General features: G+C 39.8%; 3 protein-coding genes across 7 annotated transcripts in view; 1 reads left to right on the top strand and 2 right to left on the bottom strand.

Annotated features, from left to right (window-relative positions):
* Positions 1-78: 78 nt before the first annotated feature.
* Positions 79-2,545, bottom strand: ppil1 (peptidylprolyl isomerase (cyclophilin)-like 1). The gene is made up of 4 exons (XM_023813352.2): positions 2,304-2,545; positions 1,283-1,437; positions 445-513; positions 79-347 (listed from the first exon to the last, which is right to left on the bottom strand). The coding sequence occupies exons 1-4, from the start codon at positions 2,357-2,359 to the stop codon at positions 127-129; spliced, it is 501 nt and encodes a 166-aa protein (XP_023669120.1). The 5' UTR covers positions 2,360-2,545; the 3' UTR covers positions 79-126.
* Positions 2,546-2,675: 130 nt separating this feature from the next.
* Positions 2,676-11,698, top strand: LOC111844675 (uncharacterized). 5 transcript variants are annotated; one of them, XM_023813348.2, is made up of 9 exons: positions 2,676-2,882; positions 3,057-3,098; positions 3,184-3,244; positions 3,638-4,526; positions 4,613-4,691; positions 5,213-5,332; positions 5,813-5,873; positions 7,340-7,430; positions 9,712-11,698. In XM_023813348.2, exons 2-8 carry the CDS (start codon positions 3,080-3,082, stop codon positions 7,395-7,397), a joined length of 1,287 nt encoding a protein of 428 aa, XP_023669116.2. In that variant the 5' UTR covers positions 2,676-2,882; positions 3,057-3,079; the 3' UTR covers positions 7,398-7,430; positions 9,712-11,698. The 5 variants fall into 5 exon arrangements, with proteins under 5 accessions (XP_023669116.2, XP_023669117.2, XP_023669115.2 ...); XM_023813349.2 differs by having other exon boundaries at positions 3,635-4,526; positions 5,213-5,308; XM_023813347.2 differs by having other exon boundaries at positions 3,635-4,526; positions 9,734-11,698.
* Positions 11,699-13,079: 1,381 nt separating this feature from the next.
* Positions 13,080-21,210, bottom strand: part of LOC111844723 (cadherin EGF LAG seven-pass G-type receptor 2) — a 60,831-nt gene continuing 52,700 nt past the window's right edge. The window contains exons 27-34 of the mRNA XM_072712995.1: positions 20,793-20,919; positions 18,900-19,016; positions 18,689-18,819; positions 18,504-18,592; positions 18,225-18,392; positions 17,738-17,947; positions 16,687-16,918; positions 13,080-16,548 (exon numbers count right to left, since the gene is read on the bottom strand). Coding sequence (XP_072569096.1) covers positions 16,542-16,548; positions 16,687-16,918; positions 17,738-17,947; positions 18,225-18,392; positions 18,504-18,592; positions 18,689-18,819; positions 18,900-19,016; positions 20,793-20,919 — 1,081 coding nt within the window. The 3' untranslated portion in view covers positions 13,080-16,541. The remainder of the gene's footprint in view (positions 16,549-16,686; positions 16,919-17,737; positions 17,948-18,224; positions 18,393-18,503; positions 18,593-18,688; positions 18,820-18,899; positions 19,017-20,792; positions 20,920-21,210) is intronic.

Raw genomic sequence — 21,210 nt, 5'->3', positions numbered from 1 at the left:
ACTTTATTTACTTGAAACAGGATGCATATGCACAATAAACCATAATATTGCAAAGAAATTAATCATTACCACAAAGACTGTATATAAAAAACATGTATTTAAACACTATACAGGAGAGGAAGAAACTCAATTTGGCAGGCTGGTTTTGAGGATTTTGATGTCGTCTACAGGTCGGTCCTGAGAGTTTGTCTCCACCATGCCAATACGGTTGACGACCCCGATCCCCTGGTACACTCGGCCGAAGATGGTGTGTTTGCCATCCAGCCACTGTGTGGGTGCCAGGGAGAGAAAGAACTGGCTCCCGTTGGTGTCGGGACCTGCGTTGGCCATGGCCAGGATGCCAGCCCCTGCATGCGGGAACACAGAGAGGCCGTTACTCTGCACGAGCCGCAGAGAGAAGCGTGCCGCCAAAGCATCACTGATTCACTGCCAATCACAAATTACCTGTAAATTTCAGCTCGGGATGCAGTTCATCTTCAAACTGCTTTCCATATATGGAGGCACCACCACGTCCTTTAAAAACAAAAGTAGGATCTAACTGAACCCGCACATTGTGCGTGTGCGGGCTATCACACACACAGGATCATTCCGTTTGCATTTCAGACAGGTAGATACAGGATAGAAATGCGTTTTTTTTTTATTGACACCCTAGGAAGGACCCCCTTGTAATACTACTTATCTGTTCCCACAACTCACAATGGCACTATAGATGGGAAAATGTGTACATTGTCGTGTGAACACATTAAATTATGGTACCCAATAATTATCACCATTTATAGCTCATACTTTCAAATGAAAGAAAATGGCTGACATAAAAAGTGAAAGCTACTGGAATCCTCTCTTTATTGCATATTTACATAAAATTAAATCTTGATTTATAGTAAGAAAAGCAGCAGTAGAAACTTCATGGATCCCCATGGGGAAATTCTCATTCTAACCCATTTTGCTCTCCATGACACACAGAAACATATGTAGGTGAGGGCAAGCTTGGCAGCAAAGGGTGACACCCCCTAGTGTTGTCAATGGAGCTGGGGGCTAAGGGGCCTTGCTCAAAGGCCCACAGACGCAACTATTCTGCCAAAGCTGGGCTCGAACCGGTGACCTTCTGTTCAAATCACAGAGGCTTAGTCCCGCTGAGCCACACACCATTTTAATTAGCTGATTGATTAACTGACTGATTAGCGTCCATTCGAAAGTACCCTTAAAATCAAAACATAAAATAATAAAATAAAGCAAAGCAACGATACAAGCAGGTAAAGCGAATCGGTGATTAGCTGCTCACCAGTTCCGGTCGGGTCACCTCCCTGTACCATGAAGTCTTTAATGATTCGGTGGAACTTGGTACCGTTGTAGTACCCACGCCTGGCAAGCTCGGCAAAGTTCTTACAAGTTATCGGAGCATGCTTCCAGTACAGTTCCACAACGATGGTGCCCATTCTGAAATTACAGCCATGACACTAGTGTATCGTTTCTCACCGTTCCGTGTTAATAACCCGTTCATCGTAAAAAAATCATACTACCACTGCCATGTGTTAGAGCAGTTGTAACCACGGACACTTTAAATGATGGATAAACAGATGCATAACGTTACCGCCCCTTACTGGACGTTTGCACTTCAGCAACAAAGTAATTAGTTTCAAACTGATCAGTGAATTAAACGTATGTAATTGTGTTACATAAATCTTCAGACCCAATTACCATTCGTAGCCATAGAGATTCTGTAATAGTAACTTTAACTTTTTTAAAGTTTTTAAAAGCAATTTATTATTCAGTACAGTAGGATTGTATTAAGATTTTTTTTTATTACACTCATAATGTATATCACAGCTCACATTTATGAGCCCAAAAAATAATTAATATCAAGTATAGTTTGTCTACATTACATTTAAAACGGTGAGTTACCCTGTATTCACAATGTTGTGCCGCATTATAAATATCTGGTATCAAAAATCATGTAAAGGACGGAATTGTGAAATTTCCCTTATACCTAATGATTCAAAATACAAATTCTGATCCTTTCAATACGTGCGTTACAAACCAGTTTAAAGAATGTCAAACAAATGATACAGCACATCATGTACTTTGGGCTCATTCTCAGACTGTCATATAAGAGAAAATAAATATAAATATTGTGAATTAAGATGCTAGCAGTGTCCGTGATTATTATGTTTGACGTTTGTCTACATTGAACCAAATGATTTGTCAATGGGGGTGCACAGATAGCGGTAAAATAAGGTTATAAAGCCGACAATAACGAATCACAGAAAAAAAACAATTCATTAAATTCTCCATGGTCCACTTACGACGTCTCCAGTGATACTGTTGACGGTTGCCACGAATCCGGTGGAATACCAGACATCTTTAATGACAAATGTGCAAATTAAACTTAAGCACACATAAAACGACCATTAACACGGTTCAGACACAATTCCGCGTGCGGGGTACGTCAAAAACAGCGTCCGTAAGGAAACAAAAGCTTTACAAAATAGTCCCATAATAAATATTACACTTTTTTAACTGAACACACAATAAAGATAAAAATAGAACTAAATAAGTCAATAAATAGAATACACATAATAGACATTTAAGATAGTATAAAGTTGGCATGCAAGATCAGATCAGTTTAACAGTATAAAAGCAATATAACGGAAACTGTGTCGTGGCGGACAGTTTATGCCTACTCGGTGCCATGTAGAAACTTCCGGTTGTGAACCGTCCAATCGGAGTGTTCGGTACAAAATTTAAATCGAACAACAGTGCGCTTGGTATATTGAATTTTAAATGTATAACTGTTTATATGTTATCGAATTGGTTTTGTGCCATGGAAACTTTGGGATCTTTGAATGAATACGTTTTGAAAGTGATTACTAACTGTTGATTTTGTAAGTTTGCCTACCTCCGATACCTATTAGCGATAACCTGTATTCAATAATTGTTCATAAATGAATCACTTACGAATGAGTGCGTTTTATCATCAGATGTGTATTTTAATAGCAAAAAGTAAAAAAATCCATTGACCTAAAATCTATTTATTTACCTAACTCTTGTATTTGCAGAAAATATTCAGAAGATTTTTAAAATGGATAATCTTACAGAAGGTATGAATTCAATTTACACACGATTTAAATAAATAAATATCAATTCAAGCCATGGTTAAATAGTTGAACTGTACGTGTCTTCCAGATCTTGGTTTTATAACCGAAGAGCAGCTCGATTTCACCTTCGGGTCTCCGGTTTCGGACAGGTAACGAGGTGTCCCGTTCTTATACGGTCGGTCCAGGTGATCCGCATAAACCCAGCAGTTTCTATACTGCTGTGGATTCGCACCGTGGTTGCGTAAGATGCATTTACGGAGACTAATAAGCTGGATTTAGTTGTCTACAATATGTTTCAGTGTGTACAGTCGTGGCCAACAGTTTTGAGAATGACACAAGAATGACACCACGTGTGTGTGTGCCCTACAAGGTTGCCCTCCAGCCTTGTGCCCAGTGTTGTCTGGGACCAGGAACAGAAGTATGGATGTAATTGTCATCATTGTTTAAACGCACAATCTCTATCACCCATCAGACTCCACCAAATACATTTACACACTATAAGTTCAGCAACATAACCAATATAACTGTATTTCCCGCAGTAGTGAGCAGGCAAGCCAGGAGGTGGAGGAAGAGGTTTTCGTGGGGGCTGTGAAACACGTGGAGCGCTGCGTGGCCAAGAGCCTTGACTTCAATGCCCGGGAAGGTGTTGGCAGGGCCTCACCTGGACCGCCTCACTGGACCCCATTAAGCACGGAAAAGTTCGAAGAGGTCTGCCGGGAAGCTAACCGCCTCGCTCGGCAGCTAGAGAAATTGTCGTTAAAGGAAAACCTGGAGCAGTCACCCTTAGTCACAGCCCTCATAAGGGCGCAGGAACCACGCCGGAGCCCTCGGCGGGAAACCTATGTGGTGAAGGACAGCCCTGTTCGGCTGCTTCTGCCAGATGTCAGCTTGGAGGGCATCTCGTTACTCTCCCTGAATGGAGAGGAGGGCTCGGCATCTCCTAGCTCTCCCGTCAACGACATTTCGGATACTACCGCTAAACGTAAAATCACACCCAAAGTGTGCAAGACCACACCAGCTGTGCGCAGTGTTACACATGTGGCAAGTGAGGTAAAACCGACTGGCAAGACAGCACCTGCCACAAAGAAGAACACGCCCACGGCACATGCAAGCAAGGGCACACCCAAAAGAGGCTCCCCAGCCACTTCCCCTAAAAAGGAGGTGAAAAGCAGGGCGAAAGCCAGCGACGGCCAGGCTGTGCTTGTTACTTCCCTCCACAGACAGTGCATGAAGCCTGGGCAGGGGATAGGAAGAGGCCAACGCAGTAATGGCTCCTCTGCTGCTCTGTATCCTGGGAGTGGCTCACAAGATGGGGCTGCTGCAGCAATCAGGCCCTCCCTGACCCACAGGACTCTTGGGGCCAAACAAAATCTCAAGGCTGTCTGCAATTCTTCCTACCCTGTGGCCTCCACCTCGCAAGTCTCCAGCATGGTACTAGAGATATACTTCATGGCTGTCTTCTCTGAGGTATGACCAGATGTAACGTGTAATAACACTAAGCTTCCCCAACCTGACAGGGAGGACCTGCTGCAAGTGCAAATATAAAGACGAAACCACTAGCCAGGAGCTTCTCAGGTACACAGGCTACACATGCAGGTAAATCACCACCTTTTGGTATACAGTATATACACACCACCCTGGTGAATAAGGCTGTCTGTCTTTAGATGTGATTGTGGATCTATATCATTTTGTTTCTGATACATTATGATGCATATGGAAATGCTGTGATATACAATATTGCATTTTGTTAACTTATACGAAATTATTCTATACAAAATGTATATTTTTCCTTTTGTTGATGGCTTCTCTGTATTGTTTTACATACTAATATACTGGTCAAATAACAGTACTTTACACATGTAGACAAACATATAGATATATACTGTAGCAACTATGTGCCCCCAGGTATATAAATCTCACATATAGGGTGTGTAATCTTGGAATGCCATGCAAATCATGTTTCAGTTAGGCTTCACGATTTGTTCCAATTACTTAATCGCTTGTTCAATACTTTGTTATAAAATTCACACGTCTCTGAAGCTGAGGATGATTGTTTTCTGTTTTTAGTAAGAAGCAGGAAGTAGCAGGACTAATCTCTACCCCACACCTATGTGCAGGCCCTGCCCATGTGACCAAGCCCAGCCAAGGTCCCAAGCACCAGACAACCTCCACAGCCTACCCCAGACCAGTGCTGGGCTGGTCTGTACCCAAGGGTAGGTCACTGGCCTCAGATACAGGTACACTGAGTTATGGAATCTCAGGCACACAAAACAGCAATGGCAAAATAAAGTATGTTTTGTTTAGAAAAACTTGTATTGTGTTAGTTGACAAGTTATCCTGATCCTCAACGCAGGATTTCTCTCTGCACATATTTCTGTTTTGCTACATCACCTAGTCAGAGAACAGAACACATTTTTGGACTGAACCAGTTATAGAACTGTATAGTTCAGTTCCAATTAATCATTCATTTAATATCATTGAATGATTAAGGCTACTCATGTTTATTCTGTGTTCATGTTCATTAGCTGCAGCTCCCCCTATCTGTTCTGAAAGAAAAGACAGCGGTGAGCAGCACCATATTTCATAAACCTGCTGCAGTAAAATGTCTATTGTCAATGTGTGTGGAATAAACAAACTGCATGTCTTTCCTTAGCTTCCCTGTGGGTAATTAAACTCTGCTGTTGTGGGTTACTGTCATATATCCTCTCCCTCATTAGGGGTGTCTCGCCTCCCAGTGTACCACGGTGTCCCAGTAGCTCAACTCCGCTCCAGCCAGAGGTACAGTAACATGACCCATGGTCACTTTGTGATTGACTTTCTGTTGTCTGGTTTCTCTGTCCAATTGTCCGCATCCTCAAAAGTGGAACTCTTGTCTGTGGATTTAGCATTATAGTAATATTATATTATGGTTTCAGCCATAGGTAACACTTTACTTGTGGCACAAATAATGTAGTAATGTCAGTGTTTCCCCTACCATTATATTAGGGCGGTGCCCTGCCCCCCCAACGGCACCTCCCACCCCCCCCCCCTTGAAGGTCAAGTTAATTTTATTTTATTTTCTATATAGCGCCAGATCACAACAGAAGTCACTTAAGGTTACCTTTCCTATAGAACAGGTCTATACATTGTCCTTTTATTATACAAACTAAATAGCCTTATGTTATTTATCTTATTCACACAACAGCTTGTCATTTTTCTCTCTACACGGTCGCGCGTTTACAATTCTCCTCTGCTCTCTGTATCGCGCATGGCGGAGTTCCGCCCCGATGCGTGTGCACAGACACGTGCGCGCACACACAGGTGAGCACACTCCCACCGGCGGACAGAGAGCGCGCGTCGGAAAATACGTCACGTCAAGCACCTGAAAAGCAGACAAAAATATCTACGTTTTTTTGACTGCTGTCATTAAATGAAACACGAACACCATGAAAACTGTCAGTGTCCGTCTGCCCCCCCCCCAAAAAAAAGCTGTAAACTTAGGGGAAACACTGAATTTAATAATTAACCAGAAACTAAGTGATAATTATGTACTGATTCCATGCTTGTTCATCATTAATCAGTCATAATGGTTCATGTACCTCATGCAGTTACTCTATCTGTTTGTGATTTGTACTTGAGTAGCAACTGAGTTACTAAGTTACTTGTTCCCCCATTAAGTAAAGTGTATCTCAGTATTATATTAAAATATAAACTTGTGTACTCAAAGAATATTATGTACTTACAGGAGTAAAAGGAAGGTTTTACTGTTTGATAAAATGCTATGATTCCCTGCTGTCTGATGTATTGTAACAGCATTTTATTACACAGAATGCTGGAGATTTAAATATTTGTCCAGCTTAATATAGTACCATTAAAATAGTTTTTTCTGTGACAGCCAGAATATCTGCATTTGCAGTAACATTCAGACTTTCTAAGGGATGCCTCGCTGAAAGTTCTCTTTAACTCCCCGTCTTCACTATTTAGGTGCAGTAGATCTCAGTTCTACCACGTAGAATTATCACCATTTTAATGGGCATAGGACTCACATTTACTGGAATGATGAATTCTAAACTTTTGCTGTATGACACAAGGTTAAAATGCTTCAAAAATTCAAATGCGGGCATCACTATTATTATTAGCAACAAGTATGTTACAAGACAGGACATTCATACAAAGACCAATTTCAAAGGCTTCTGGTAGGTTTTTGCAGTTCATATGGTTGGATGTGCAGCATTTGTATTTAATTATTATTCTTTTCCCTGCAGTGTCTCCCGAGTTGATGGCACAGGACACAAGAAAGGGGCAGAGAAAGTCTCCCAGTGAGAGCACCAAGGCAGTGGCTCCTCCTGCATGCAGGTACAGAGCATGCACACCACTGCTATATGGCTTTGTGGGTCAGCCTCATTTTCAGACAGTCACCAATCACCAGACACTCTCACATGCTATTTGCATTAATGCCCCAAACTGCGACCTGTGGTCTGACCTGTGATGTACCCCCAGTTCTATGATATGCAAGCATGAGATGACACACTGCTAACACACACACAGTAAACAAGCAAAGGAACATTAAATGTGACTCGGTGAATCCCCTTACCATGCATGCATTCTTTCATCTTCTATGGGCGCTTTTCCACCGCATCAAGTACAGTACTTTCGGTATTTATGCTTTTCCATTGACTTCCGGTCGAGTACCAGTACCAAACGTTCTAGTACTGAAAGTGCCAAACCAGCTGGGGTACTTCTTTGGTACTTCAGTACTTTGGGGTGGGACTTGAAATGCTTTCTTTATCGATTCGTTATGCAAATAGCCTGCCGCTGAAACACAATACAAATGCAGCCTTGAAAGCAGTTGCAAACTCAGAAAATAATGATAAACTAAATAAAAAAAAAAAAGATGCAATTTGGTCACATATACAACAAAAAGATCCAGATGGCATGACAAGAAATTAAAAAGTATTTTGTTGAATATGAATATACTAATTCAGCAGGTATATACCGTGCTATCGATGTGATTCAGTAATAAATATTGGGGTATTTATTAAACAAAAAAGGAGTTAATAAATTTCTCACAAACCTGTCTTCGAGTGATATAAACAGCAAGAATGAAAATGATTACGATTGTCTCAGAGAATACATGCAGCGCTCATGCAAAAGCAGTGGAGATAAACTTTAAACTGATTTTTAAACATATAAGAGTCTATAAAAGGAATAGTAATTAAAATTGCAAAGCTTGCTAAGTTTCTTTTTTTTTCCTATGACAGAGTAGCAGTAAAAATATTTTAGTGAAACCTTAACCCCCTACGGTATAATGTCGGTACAGAATTGAAAGTAAGCCAAAAGCCTTATTTTAATCTAGCTGACTAGCGATGTAAGAATTGAATGTGCATAACATGCGATGTTGGAATTAATATTGCACATCGTCCAGCCCTATAATACACTCTAGAATTCAGTACAAAATACCCGTGTTGACATGTCATTCGGCACCGGTACCAGGGTTTATGCCAGTGGAAAACCAATACCTGGAAGTACCGTATTTTCGGTACTTTTTCAAACTACCAAAAGTTTGGTACCTGGTGCGGTGGAAAAATGGCCCGTAACTCTTATCCAATAAGGGTCGTGCTTATCCATGTAGCCTTTTAACCAAATTTAATTTGTGTATAAAATTTATATACAGTGGTACCTAAGAACTCGAATTTAATCCGTTCAGAACTCCGGATCGAATCCTAAAAAGTTTGAGTTCTGATCGAATTTTCCCCATAAGAAATAATGGAAAACCAATTAATTGGTTCCCGGCCCCAAAAAATTACACTGAAATATGTTTTTTTAGCATTTAAACACAAAATGAACTGGACAAAACAAGCAAACCATAACTGTACTAAACACATCTAAGCACATTTATCAAAACAGTAATTTTTAAAGTAAGAAAATAAATGTATCTAAACAATGTGTCCTGCCCCGATCGTTCGCTCTTTCCGTATGCCACGCCCCCTCGTTAACCCTGTGTGATCAGCTGTTTCTGGTTGTTGTCATTAATCCTCAGTATTTAGTCCGCGTTTCAGTTTGTTTCCCCAGTCCGGTCATTGTATTGTCCGTCTGCGTTTTGCCTGCCTTACCTGTAATTAAAACCCGTATTCCCCGATACCCTGATGTCTGCACCTTTGTCTCCAATATTATTATACCACAATATTATTATAATTAAATGTATTAATGGTTTATTATTAATATTAAAATAATAAGAAATCTTTATTTTAAAATGTATTTTATTATATAATAATAATTACTGTTACTGTCTATCATTATCTAAATGTATTTTTACTGTCTAAATATATTTCTTCAGCTAGTGTAAACATGCATGATGCTATCACAGCAAATGCGAGGCTGAAGCATTTCCCTTTGTTTCCGCTGAGATACGTGCCGCGTGACTCATTTCCCCGCGCGTACATGTTACCTTAGGTCGGCGTTCACGGTTCGACTTCTGAGATTCAGGTCTAGTTCTAGTTTCCAATGAAAAAAATTTGAGTTCTAATGAGTTCGAGAACTGAGGTACAACTGTATTGGGTATTCCTTTTTAAGAATTTAACAATGTTATAACAAGCAATAAATGTCAACAAAATCCATTGTTTTTTACTTCTTACAGTGCCCTCACATCTTTTTACTAGAGTGCCACTTTCAGGGGCCGCAGAGCTTCTTGAAGCCCAGCAGCCAATCAGAATTTACACAGGGATCGGCGAGAACAAACTAGGCAAAAAAGCACAACAAAAGTGGGGGATAAATGTACAGGACCAGTCAAAACTAAGCTTTACAATGAGAAAAAAACATGTGATTAATTTTTAATTAAAAAAACAAAATATGCGTTTGCATTCCAATTAGCTTTTCTGTTTATTAAGTATAATCCAATACTTGTTATATTATGCTGATTGCCTGTTTTTGTAATCACTCTAATAATCAAAGCACTTGCATGTGTTGGAATGCTTTCATTTAGCCTCAAACGTATGGAAGGTGTTTTGTGACAATATTCAATGAATACATATATCATTTAAAGGATTATTTAAACTGCATTTTAAATTATACCAGCAACCATTAAAATAATCTGTCAAAGTCACCTATCAAACTGAGTGGGGGAGCTCTAAATAAAACCTAATATCTGAATGGTTATATTCCAAACTCAAAGTCACAAGAGCTCGATCTCGCCTAATCGATCGAATTATCATTTATAACCATGTTTTGTCTGTTCTGTCCTGGGGCTGTATTACATCCTAACTTCCAAAATCTTAAACTCATCTAACTTTAGCATGACAGTTAAGTTGTTCTAACTTACACTTGCCACCACACATTGTTAGCTGTAGCTAAACCTATTTAATCCATATGGCTGTTCTTTTATACAAGCAACGAAATGTGCAGAACCCTGCTCGGACCCCCGCTCATGCCATAACGATAAAAAGGATGTGCAATCGTGGCCATGTTTTAATATATCGTGGGGATGCATTACAGTTGTGCCCCCGTATCCGCAGTTTGCCTCAGTCCGAAAAAAATGTTAAATGTGTAACAGTATGTTTTTTCATAATTCATTCTTCCTTTGATAGGTATAAAATGCATGATTTTGTCGTGTTGTTGTTTTTTTGTTTTTTTTTTTTAAAGGGTAGAATCACTTGTCTATCCTCATTTGCGGTGACGTTACTCTCCTGCCAATGTCGCTTATATTATGTAGTAAAAAAAACAACAGCGGAAAATTTGTGAACATAAATGTGCCATTTGAAACTGTTACAAAGACATTTTAATGCATGAGTCACGATACCAACTGCTCACACTTTATGGGTCTAGAGGTAATTCAACAGTCCCCCAGAGGAGGAGATCAGAACAACTGTCTACTTAAAGGATGGATCTTAATATGGCCTCAGGACTGAGAAGACAAAAATGAGAATTTTTATATAAATTAAGAATTCATAAGGGAGAATTCAAACGACGATCGATCTCTTGTGAAGTTTGCAATGCAAGCAGTTATATTTGGTTTTGTTTAGAGTCTCTCCCCTGAGTTTAATGGGTGACTTTCACAGATAATTTTACATTTTTTATTATTTATAACAATTTAAACAATATAATCATTTAGATACATACAATCATTTAGATAACTATTGAATATTTCGTAAAACATTCTCCATATGAAATGTTACTTTCTATAATGCTAATTACATATTTTGTGTTTCCTGTTGGCCTTTGGCTGCTGTCTGCATACTGTATATTGCCCTACTCACTACAGGTGTAGTGATTCATTAAGCATTTGCACCAGCGTGAAATGTCCACCTGAATTTTTAATATGGATTTTTTTCAAGGCAGCTGGTGCAGATTCTTGATCAGTTGAGCTGTAAGGGCAATAAAAGCCTTGTGTGACACACATTTTACTTTCACTTTTGCTGTCAGTAATCCAGGCCTTTCTACATGTTCCCAATGACATATTTTTGTGCCCATTATCCATCAGAGAATTAGATGATTCCGATGATGTATTTTTATGTGGACCAGGTGCAAAGTGACACTGAAAATGTCTGAAGCAGAAACAAACTGGACCCAAAATGTATATAACATCTTCCTTGTCTGTTTTTGATAATACATTTAAATTTTTTAACTCACTTGTGTCATTGTCATTTTCAGTGTAAATGGTCAGTGAGCTTGTGCATGAGTCACGGTTGGGACATACAGAGAAATACTAAGAATGCTGCAGAGTTCATGGGATGATTTGAATTTTGAGTGAAGGCAATGAAAAGGCAAGGCAAATGGTGTAATTAATGTAATGCAGAAGTACAACCAGCACTTGGAAGAGAAGCTGGTCACTTTGCTTTCACAGCCAGAACTGCAGGATGTCAGCATCTTGCCCCGTCACTGACTCATCATTCACCGCACAGGTAATCGCCCTTTATTGGCAAATTTGGGAGGTTATTGGGGGTGGGGGGGTGTAAGGATCTCATTCTTTTTTTAGTTTCCTTTCAATACAAGTGCAAGACACTTTGTATTGGATAAATATGTTTTGCGCCCAAACCACATTGATGATAGAGTCTGCAAATTAGGAGTTCTTTCATGGTATCAGTGAGTCTAACATACCCCAAACACAAAGGCTAGAACTACTCATTGGCTTTAATGGTTATTGAAACAAACTGGTATCGAGATTAGACTCACCAAAAATAGCAGCTCAGGCAATCCACTTAACATTCGATTTTATGGCTTTTTTTCCTATGATCTTATTATTTCTAAGTATTTTCATGAATACATGCTCACACAATGTCTTGGGACGCTTGCTTAATTAGGTAAACCTGCTGCAAATTAATTGGTTTCATAATAAAAGTCCACAGACAATCAATGTCTAAAATCTGCATAGATGTTTTCTTTTTATTAAAAAAAAGTGGCATTCAGTTCTGGTCCTGCCATTTTGCTATTAATTGCAATTGTAGTAATCGTCTCCAAAAGTGATACTAAACACAAATGTTTGGTGTGTTATGTTATTGCAAAGATGCTACTCCATGTGTGTGGAGCTTGCATGTTCTCCCTGTGTTGTTGTGGGGTCTCACCCAGGTGCTCCAGTTTCCCCCACAGTCCAAAAACATAATGAAGCGAATTTGGTTTGCTAAATTGCCCATAGGTGTGTGTCAGTGTGCCCTGCGATGGGTTGGCGCCCCATCCTGGGTTATTTCCCACCTTGCACCCATAGCCTCCAGGACAGGCTCCGGACCCCCTGTGACCCTGAACAGGATAAGCGGTTTCAGAAGATGGATGGATGGAACCCATAAATTTGCAATATTTCTACTCAATTTAGTAAGTGCCCAAAACTTTCTGTGAGCACTAGGTGTAGGTAGAGAACCTGTTAAAAATGAAAAAAAAAACAGGCAGCCTTCTGCTCTTCTATCCTGGATGTAATTGGCTGAATGTTGTGTCCAACTCTGCGAGAGTGAAATAAGACTTCCAATTGAATACATCTGACTCTCCAGGAAACGGGGCACAGACTGATCACATCATGGCCCCGGTCTCAAAATCAGCTTTATTTTCACAGTTGCATCTGGGATCAAAAATTTCCTAAACACAGCCTCAAATGAAGCAGAAATGAACAAAACTGGACCCGAAAGGTGATGCAGAGTTAAAGACTGTTTTGTTGGACAACAAACATTGCAAGTCCTATTAGTTCAAAGTAATGAACCCTATGAACTACTCAATGATGGCATATTTAAACCACAGATTTGCCTGGTTTAGAAAAATATATTTAGAAAAAAAAAAAACTGTTGCTTTCATCTTTGGTCGATTAAAACTGATTACTTGAAGTGAAGCCATATGGCATTTGCATTGTTTTTTTGCAGTTTAAACCAAATCCTTTAAATTATTACATTTTAAAACATAAGCCTTATAATTTTTTAAAATAAAAACTCTAGTGAACCAGCAGGTAAACAATAAACTAACAGACTTGGTTTTGCGTTTTTTTTGTACATGAATCAAACATTTTCAGAAAACAGAAGGTCACGGCCAAACCTTCAAGTTCATATTGCTATTGGTACAGATTAGGGGGTACAACTGACCACAGGGCATATACCAGCTACCAGCCTCAGAGGTTTTGTGGAAAATTCACCTTGTTTCATGTCAAGAAAAAATGTAAACTTTAAAAGCTCATTTATACATCAGACCATTTACACTCAAGGAATATAGAAGATGTTTATATTTAAAATATGCCTTCTTGAGCAAATCAAAATTGTTATAAACGGGCTGATTTAAATTTTTTAAGTTTTTTTCTTATTGCTTTCCAGTATGTTTTGTACCACTTTTTCTACAGGGCATGTAGCATGTTGGACATGTGAGTGAGGTACTTACCATGGAAAAACTCCAGCAAAATGCAACATGGAAGAAAATGTTTATCACTTTTGATAATTTCCGGAACAAAAAAAATATTAGCCACCAATAAGCTTGCGGGAACCTAATTGCAAGCATGTGGTGACATGTTGCAGGGGTGTCCCTATGTCACTGTGTGACGTTTGGCGAGGTAACGACGGTTTCTATTCCAGATGAGCAAAGAGCTTATGTGCAGACTGATAAACCAGCAAGGGTTAGGGTTAATTTTTTAACTTAACGTTGCACCGTAGTTAATATGCCGGTTTTATGATGATTGCATGAAAATTTCTTATGACCAATTGAGTACGGTTTACATGAGACGTAGTTTATCATGTCAATTAAAAATGCTTGTTATGTAACGTTTTGGCACACAAAGGGATTAGACCTATATCATAGCTCCATGCAGTCATTAATGGCTAATATAAATTGTTTTTTGTACGATGTTTCATCATTTCTACGATGATGTATGATATTCATATATATATATATATATATATATATATATATATATATATATTCATATATATATATATATTCATATATATATATATATATATATCATGAATATCGTACATCATTGGGTATTACCTATGATATATTACTGGTATTGCAATGAAAGAAAACAGCCAGCAAGAGTTAGGTAACACATTGCAAGAAGATCTGACTGTAACTAGCAGTGCTTCTATGAAGATGTACTGTACCGCCACATCGGGTCTCGTTAATGAGAAATATATTAGCTGGCTGTTCATCCTTCATTGGTTCTTCAACATATCAAGCAAAGTGACGATACAAAAACAATGCAATAACTCCAAATTCTGCCGACATCTACAGTATTTCTTTACACATCACCTTTCAACAATTTTAAAAGTCATCCTGTGCCTGAGGTTCAGGGTGTTTTGTGCTGGTGAAGGAACTTGGGAAAAGCAGGTGATGCGGTTAAACCCACGTTCCCAGCTGTAATTGACCCCAGTATACAGCTGGGAAGAACTCAGCATGATACTTGAGGAGTGCACTAGAAAATCACCAGGTTTCACTTTTGCACAAAATGATTCAGGTCCCCACCCAGCTTGTAAATACATCATATCGTGGATAATCATACATGAATTTCTGGGGGGGAAAACATGGCAGGTTAATAAAGGTTTAAAAATGTCTCATATAAACACTGAATGTATAAATGGTGGAGGTATTGAATTGCCTTTGTATTTACTGTAAACAAAAGGAGACAGGAGATGTGTGCAGTCAAAGGCGTGAGCTGATCATTCCAGTAAAGTCTACATTAACATAAATCGCTAGACATTTCAAAACAATTTTACAGTATTTGTTAAAAACTGATGAAAATATACATTTTGCCAAGATTTGTGATGTGAGTTATACACAATTTAACAATTTTGCAAAGTAGTGTTTTGCCAACAAGTTAAATAATTTTTAAAAATCCTTCATGCCAAACATTTTCAATTAGAAATTAAAAACGTCTATAAATTAGTGTCTCAATTTGTTCTGATTTTAAATTGTCTCCCAGGTTTTTTTTTTTATGAAGGCAAAGTGGTGGAAGAGTCATCTGCAGACCATTTGAATGAAGGCTTAACAGAACAAGAACTCATGCAACAAGGGCTGCACTTTGAGTCCCCTGGCTGGCGGGAGGCTTTCCATTCCAGATCAAATTTGTTCATCACTGGAAGCAGCAGAATTTTTCAGGATATTCACGTTGCCCATGGTAGCATGAGTAGAATTGGTCCCAGAATCATTGTGGGTAAGAATCAAGCCTTTGTAGTCCATTTCCCAAGGCATGGAATCAAAGTTAGGCTCAAGATCAGTCTTAGCATCCAGTTTTAAGGTTAGTGATCCAGAGAAATGTCAGGTGTCTGCTATGTGACAGGCTCCTGGGAAGCTCACATACAGTGGTCAAGTCCTGTGACTTAGCATTAGCACATAGCTAGCTTGCTTTCATTGCAGAGGATTGTATACATCATTAGTGATCACACAGTTAGCAGCAGATTTATTAGGCAACTACTGCTTGGAAGAGGTGTACAAAATCCAGCCAATAGAAGCCCTTCCTTGGAACTCCTCCATATGAACCACAGGGAATATTCAAAGACCCCAAGGAACTCTGGAAAGTGACCTGCATTATGGACAGCTGTATAAGACAGTCCAGTTAACAGGTTAAAGTATTTCCAAAGCAAACAAGCCCTTATGCCATTTAAAAGTAAACACATCTACGCTTATCCATCACAAACAGTGGTATTGTAGAAAAATCCCTGAATGTTTTAAGTTTGTTGTTTAAAACTGGTAAAAAGCCAAAAAGTCCAAAAAATTCAGTGTTTAGGTTCATGAAAAGTTTTTACATTATAAAAAAATTCCAGTTGATTCCCAGCATATCCATCTAAACTGAAGAAAATAAAAAGTGCATCAATCCTTTCTTGTAAACAGAAACCAAATGAACAGAAATCACCGACTCTAGGTCCACACACAGCAGCTTGGTCCAGCTAGGGGCAGAGGGATTTGGCACCCATGTCAGTCAAAGGGAAGGAGAGCGTGAGCCAGTTCAGGTCCTATCACAGCAGCCCTTGCTGGTCTCTCCATCCCAGCACGATGTAGAGGCTGGACACTTTATGACCTGCAATGACAGACCTGTTCTGTCTACTTACTTCATTTGGGGTTTGCATGTAGACCATCTCAAGGCTTTGCCATGAGCAAGTCAGTTAATTTATATACAATATTGTATTTTTGCACCACATGATGGCTAGATACTCACTCTGAAGCGGTCGAGTCTTCATCTGCAGTCTGTGCCTTGACAACTGCACTGACAGGAGCTCCCCCGTTAAGTTTTTCCTGTGGACTTGCTCTGGACCCACCCCCATGACCATCACTAGAGGAAGAACCCCTGGAGGAGGCCGGTCCCTGGGCACTGACTGACAGCTCGTTGTGGATGCGGTTGATGGCATTCTTTTCCACAGGAGTGGGGAGGCTTTTCTTCTTCAGAATTCCTGAAGGGACACATGCATATGAATAGAGGAGTTCTAGAACAGTTTTAACCTGGGAGCAGCAGCAGGAACATACAAACTCTGACTCACTATAAAAGAATCTGGCTGACCAAAGTCAGCTGGAAGTCTGCTAGATGTCTCTACCATGAATAAAATACAGATTAAAATGCTGAATTAGAATAATCACTTGGACCAAGTCAGGAAACTGAACTGAAAGTCCCCATTGCTCATGCCTCATAATACACTTTGTACAAGGATCATTCATATGCAAAAAATGTTTACAGTTCATGTATTTAAATAATGATGACTCTTGTCTTTCACAAATAAATCGGAATCTTAGACGTAGAGGCCTACAGCTGTGAACAGCAAAGGTACAGTGAAGTTTTTCCAGAATACACAAGTAAAATATCATTAAAATACTGTTTCCTGTTCTTGTTCTTGTTTTGTCATACATTTTTTTTAGATTTTTACTCAAAGCAATTTTTAGTTTGGCTGTATTTAAAACAATATGATTTCTAAATGTACAGTAACTTAAGATGGGTTTCACACTTAGTTAATATACTCAGGAAAATGACATGGTTTACACTGGCATCCCAAAGTATGGCATACTGCTAAAGATTTTCAAGATTTCTAAACCATAATAAAAACGAGATTAATCGGTTAATTTACGTTGTTGATAGTAAGTGCAGCGTCCCCTTGTGGTGGCAGAATATTCAATGGAAAAAATACACATAATTCATCTATTTGTTTTAACATCAGTTTGAGTTGATCAATACAGAAAATCTAATTGTGGAGCCCCTTTCCCCTAATGTCACCCTTTACCTTTGTGTGGCTGTGCGCTGGGTTTGGGTAGGCTGGGCAGGATCGCAGCACCGTTGTCTTTACCCTGAACTTCCAGTACTGGGCCCTTGTCCTGACTCAGGCTGAGCTCTGGACTGGTCAGCGTCTGCACTCTCAGCCTCTCTGTGCCCTCGCTCTCACTGGCTGTGGTAACAAATTCGCCTGGCCAGTAAGGCTGACTTAGGTTATTGTCTGGAAAGGGACATAAGAACTTCTGTTACATTCTACATTCGAAAACCTACCCACAATGCAATGGTTTGCCCAAGTTCTATTTTTGTATACTTTTTACATACAAAATTATAAAAATATTGTATTTTTTGTTTTCCTCTTGATAGTTCTCTGATTGTGATATATTTACCTAAACACACTAGTCAGTTAAAGACAAAAGCAAAGGGAATAAAATTAAATGAGGTAATATTACCACTCACTGGTGAAAAGCCTCGCCCCCATGTCCAACTAAGTGATATACCTTTGTACGAGTTGTGAGGAACAGGAAGCTCTGCTGCCAAGGTTTCCCAGCATGCCTCAGGTGGGTAAGGACCCTCTTCGTCATCACTATCTGAGGAATGAGTGGATGCATAGGAGCCGCTCTGGTCGTCCTCCAGAGAGAGGTCGCTGTCAGAGTCGGAGTCCTGGTCTGCAAACGCAAAGATAAGACACGTGTTGGGATAACAACAGACACTAGGGTGGCCTGTAAGATCGCCCATGGAGAGACCCCCAATCTCCCAGGAACGGGCGTGTCTCGAACCTTCCCCAGGCTGCTTGACTTTGTGATACAGCGAGTCGTTCTCGTTCAGTGCCATGTGGGCCTGACTGTTGTGTAGCCCAGAGTCGTCCCTGAAACCCAAAAGTATCATTTAGCACCTGAATACTTGGAAGCATCTGTCAGCCAGACAGAGTTCCACACTCTACGCTCTGTAGGGTGAGCCGTACCTCAGGACAAAAGGGATGTAACTCTGCTGGCTCTTCCCCGAACGCAGCGTACTGTTGAGGGAGATGCTGGACTCCCCAAACTGGGGCCGGTACATTCTGCCGTCCGAGTAACTATTAGCGCAGTTATAGGACTAAGGGCAAGAAGATGCAGTCAGATACAAACAAAAAAACACCACAGCGCAACGGTTCAAGTCGCACATGACGCACATACCGAAGTCATGGACTTGGTCCCAGCCATGGAGTCTTTCTTCTTACGGCAGCAAAAGTAGCGGATGGCGGTCCTCACCTCCTTGTCGAACACGACGCGGAAGAAGAAAATGGATGGGCCCTGGAAAGGAAACAACTCCTATTTACTGCGTTACCAATAATAACAATGAACAGGGCCGGTATGCATAAAACTTCTCAGAGTAAAATTTCACTCTTAAATGCGTCACAATTCTAAGAGTGACGTGATTTTGCTCCTACTCCCAGACTTAAGAATAAGTGGCATGTATAAACATTCTTAAGTGTTAAGACTTGGTCTCAGCTCCTAAATTATTTAAAAGAGCTGGAGAGGACTCCTAAGCCAGTTAGGAGTTGAATGATGGCAGCTGCACTACGCGCACCCAGACGGAGACCGCGCACTTTCCGTCAAAGAAAGGACGTCCTGCAGACGTACGACAATAATGAATTGATAAAAAGGTACAGGCTCGATCATGAGGGCATTCTTTTTGTTACCAACCTAATTAGGAACCGGATACAATCTCCTACGTCACCTAAAAATGCACTTACAGTTGAACTGAAGGTGTTAATGATGCTACGTTTTTGGCAACTGGAAAATATAATAATAATTATTATTATTATCATCATCATCTATTATAGCGAGGGTCAAAAGAGCAATATAAGTAATGACACAAACCTGTAGCTTGCATGCTTGCTTTATAAACTGTGATTTCCTTTCGCGAGGGCGATAGAACATTATACCACCTTTTTTCCCATTCCTCTGCTGAACGCCTTGTCCGAGGTAACAGCATTTACGGAGCTTGCAATAGCCTCCTAAGCTTTTTCTGTCCGTGCTTGTAACAGCTGAGCCAAACTTTCCTCGCACTACCTCCTTCCATTTAAGCACCAACTGTGCCAAAAGAACCGTTTTGTTTGTCATCCAGTTTGGTTTTATTTTAGAATCCAATGTCTTGCTATGAGTTTTGCGTTTGACCCATAATTTATACTACATGTGCATCTATTAGTGGAAATTGATTGGTGGTGTGCTAGGTAGATTTTCGTACAACCAATTAAAGGTATGATCACAGAAAGGTATGTTGTATAAAGCTCTACATTAACGGTTTAATGTCACTAATATATTCACCGTGCAGCTCCTCTATTGGTTGAACTCAGTATTTAAGGCGGGATTTTATTTGTAGTCCTCATTTCACGACACTTAAATGCTGGCTCCGTCAGCACTTAGGAATTGGGCTTAGACTTTGCTGAAAGTTACTTTTAGCAGCTTTATACAATGCTCTTCGGTCCTACTTTTTGCTAAGATTTTTTTAACACTTAAGTCCAAGTGTACGACCATTCTTAAGACCATTCTTAGGAAGTTTTATGCATGCCGGCCCAGATGTGAATTCTCACTTGAAAAGAAAATATTGTAATTTGAAATATTTGGTTTACTTTCTTGAATGATAATACCTTCGAATGAGGGTCTTTTCATTTATTAAGTACACGCTTAGTGGTTGTGAGGCTTCTGATGGTACAGTCATTTGCCAAACAGGTTGTTGATTTAGTCTTTTTTGCTTCATAAACATTCAGGTATTGGTGAACATAGTGGGATGAAACCTTGTTTGAATCATGTTCAAAAGAAAATACTTTGGAAGTGTAACGAAATTAAAATAAACATCAGCAATTGTTGTCATCAGTGCAGAATGCATACAAGAGAAACAAAATCATAGCCTTTTTTCTGGACACTAGCAGTCATTGGATAAAAAAAGCTGAGAACCACTGTTCAATAAAACTTTTATATTATTTATAAGAATGTTCATGCGTCAAACAAACACTACATGGAGAGATTATTTCCAACTAAAACCAAGCCTACAAGGTGCAGGTCATAAATCAGCCTGGTCATTACCTGCACACAGTTTAATCCAGCAAACAAGTAGTGGAAAATGATGGAGTCACTGTTGATGGACAGTACAGCTAAAAGCCACGTGACTGTGACCAGGAGAAGCACCCAGCATGCTGTTCTCTGGCTGGACCTGCAGGGAGAAAGAGGGACCCACTATGACATAAGCCTGTCCACTCAGAGTATAGATATCATACCACATGAGGTGTTCAGCACAATATCGATATACAGCTGGGGTATATAAGGGGCGGGGCTACAGGGGCACTAGCCCCAGCTTTAAGCTGATTGGCTCCTTGTCAATCACTGATTCAAAACATCATTGGCTAATAAGGTTGGTACCTATGTATGAATGATGGCCCCTCTTATGCCATCCACCTTAAAAACCCTAGAGTCACTCCTGAGTTCCTAATACAGACAGAAGTAT

Source organism: Paramormyrops kingsleyae, chromosome 6 (assembly GCF_048594095.1).
Source record: "Paramormyrops kingsleyae isolate MSU_618 chromosome 6, PKINGS_0.4, whole genome shotgun sequence".
Lineage (NCBI taxonomy): Eukaryota > Metazoa > Chordata > Actinopteri > Osteoglossiformes > Mormyridae > Paramormyrops > Paramormyrops kingsleyae.
This window is presented reverse-complemented; position numbering and strand designations above follow the sequence as displayed.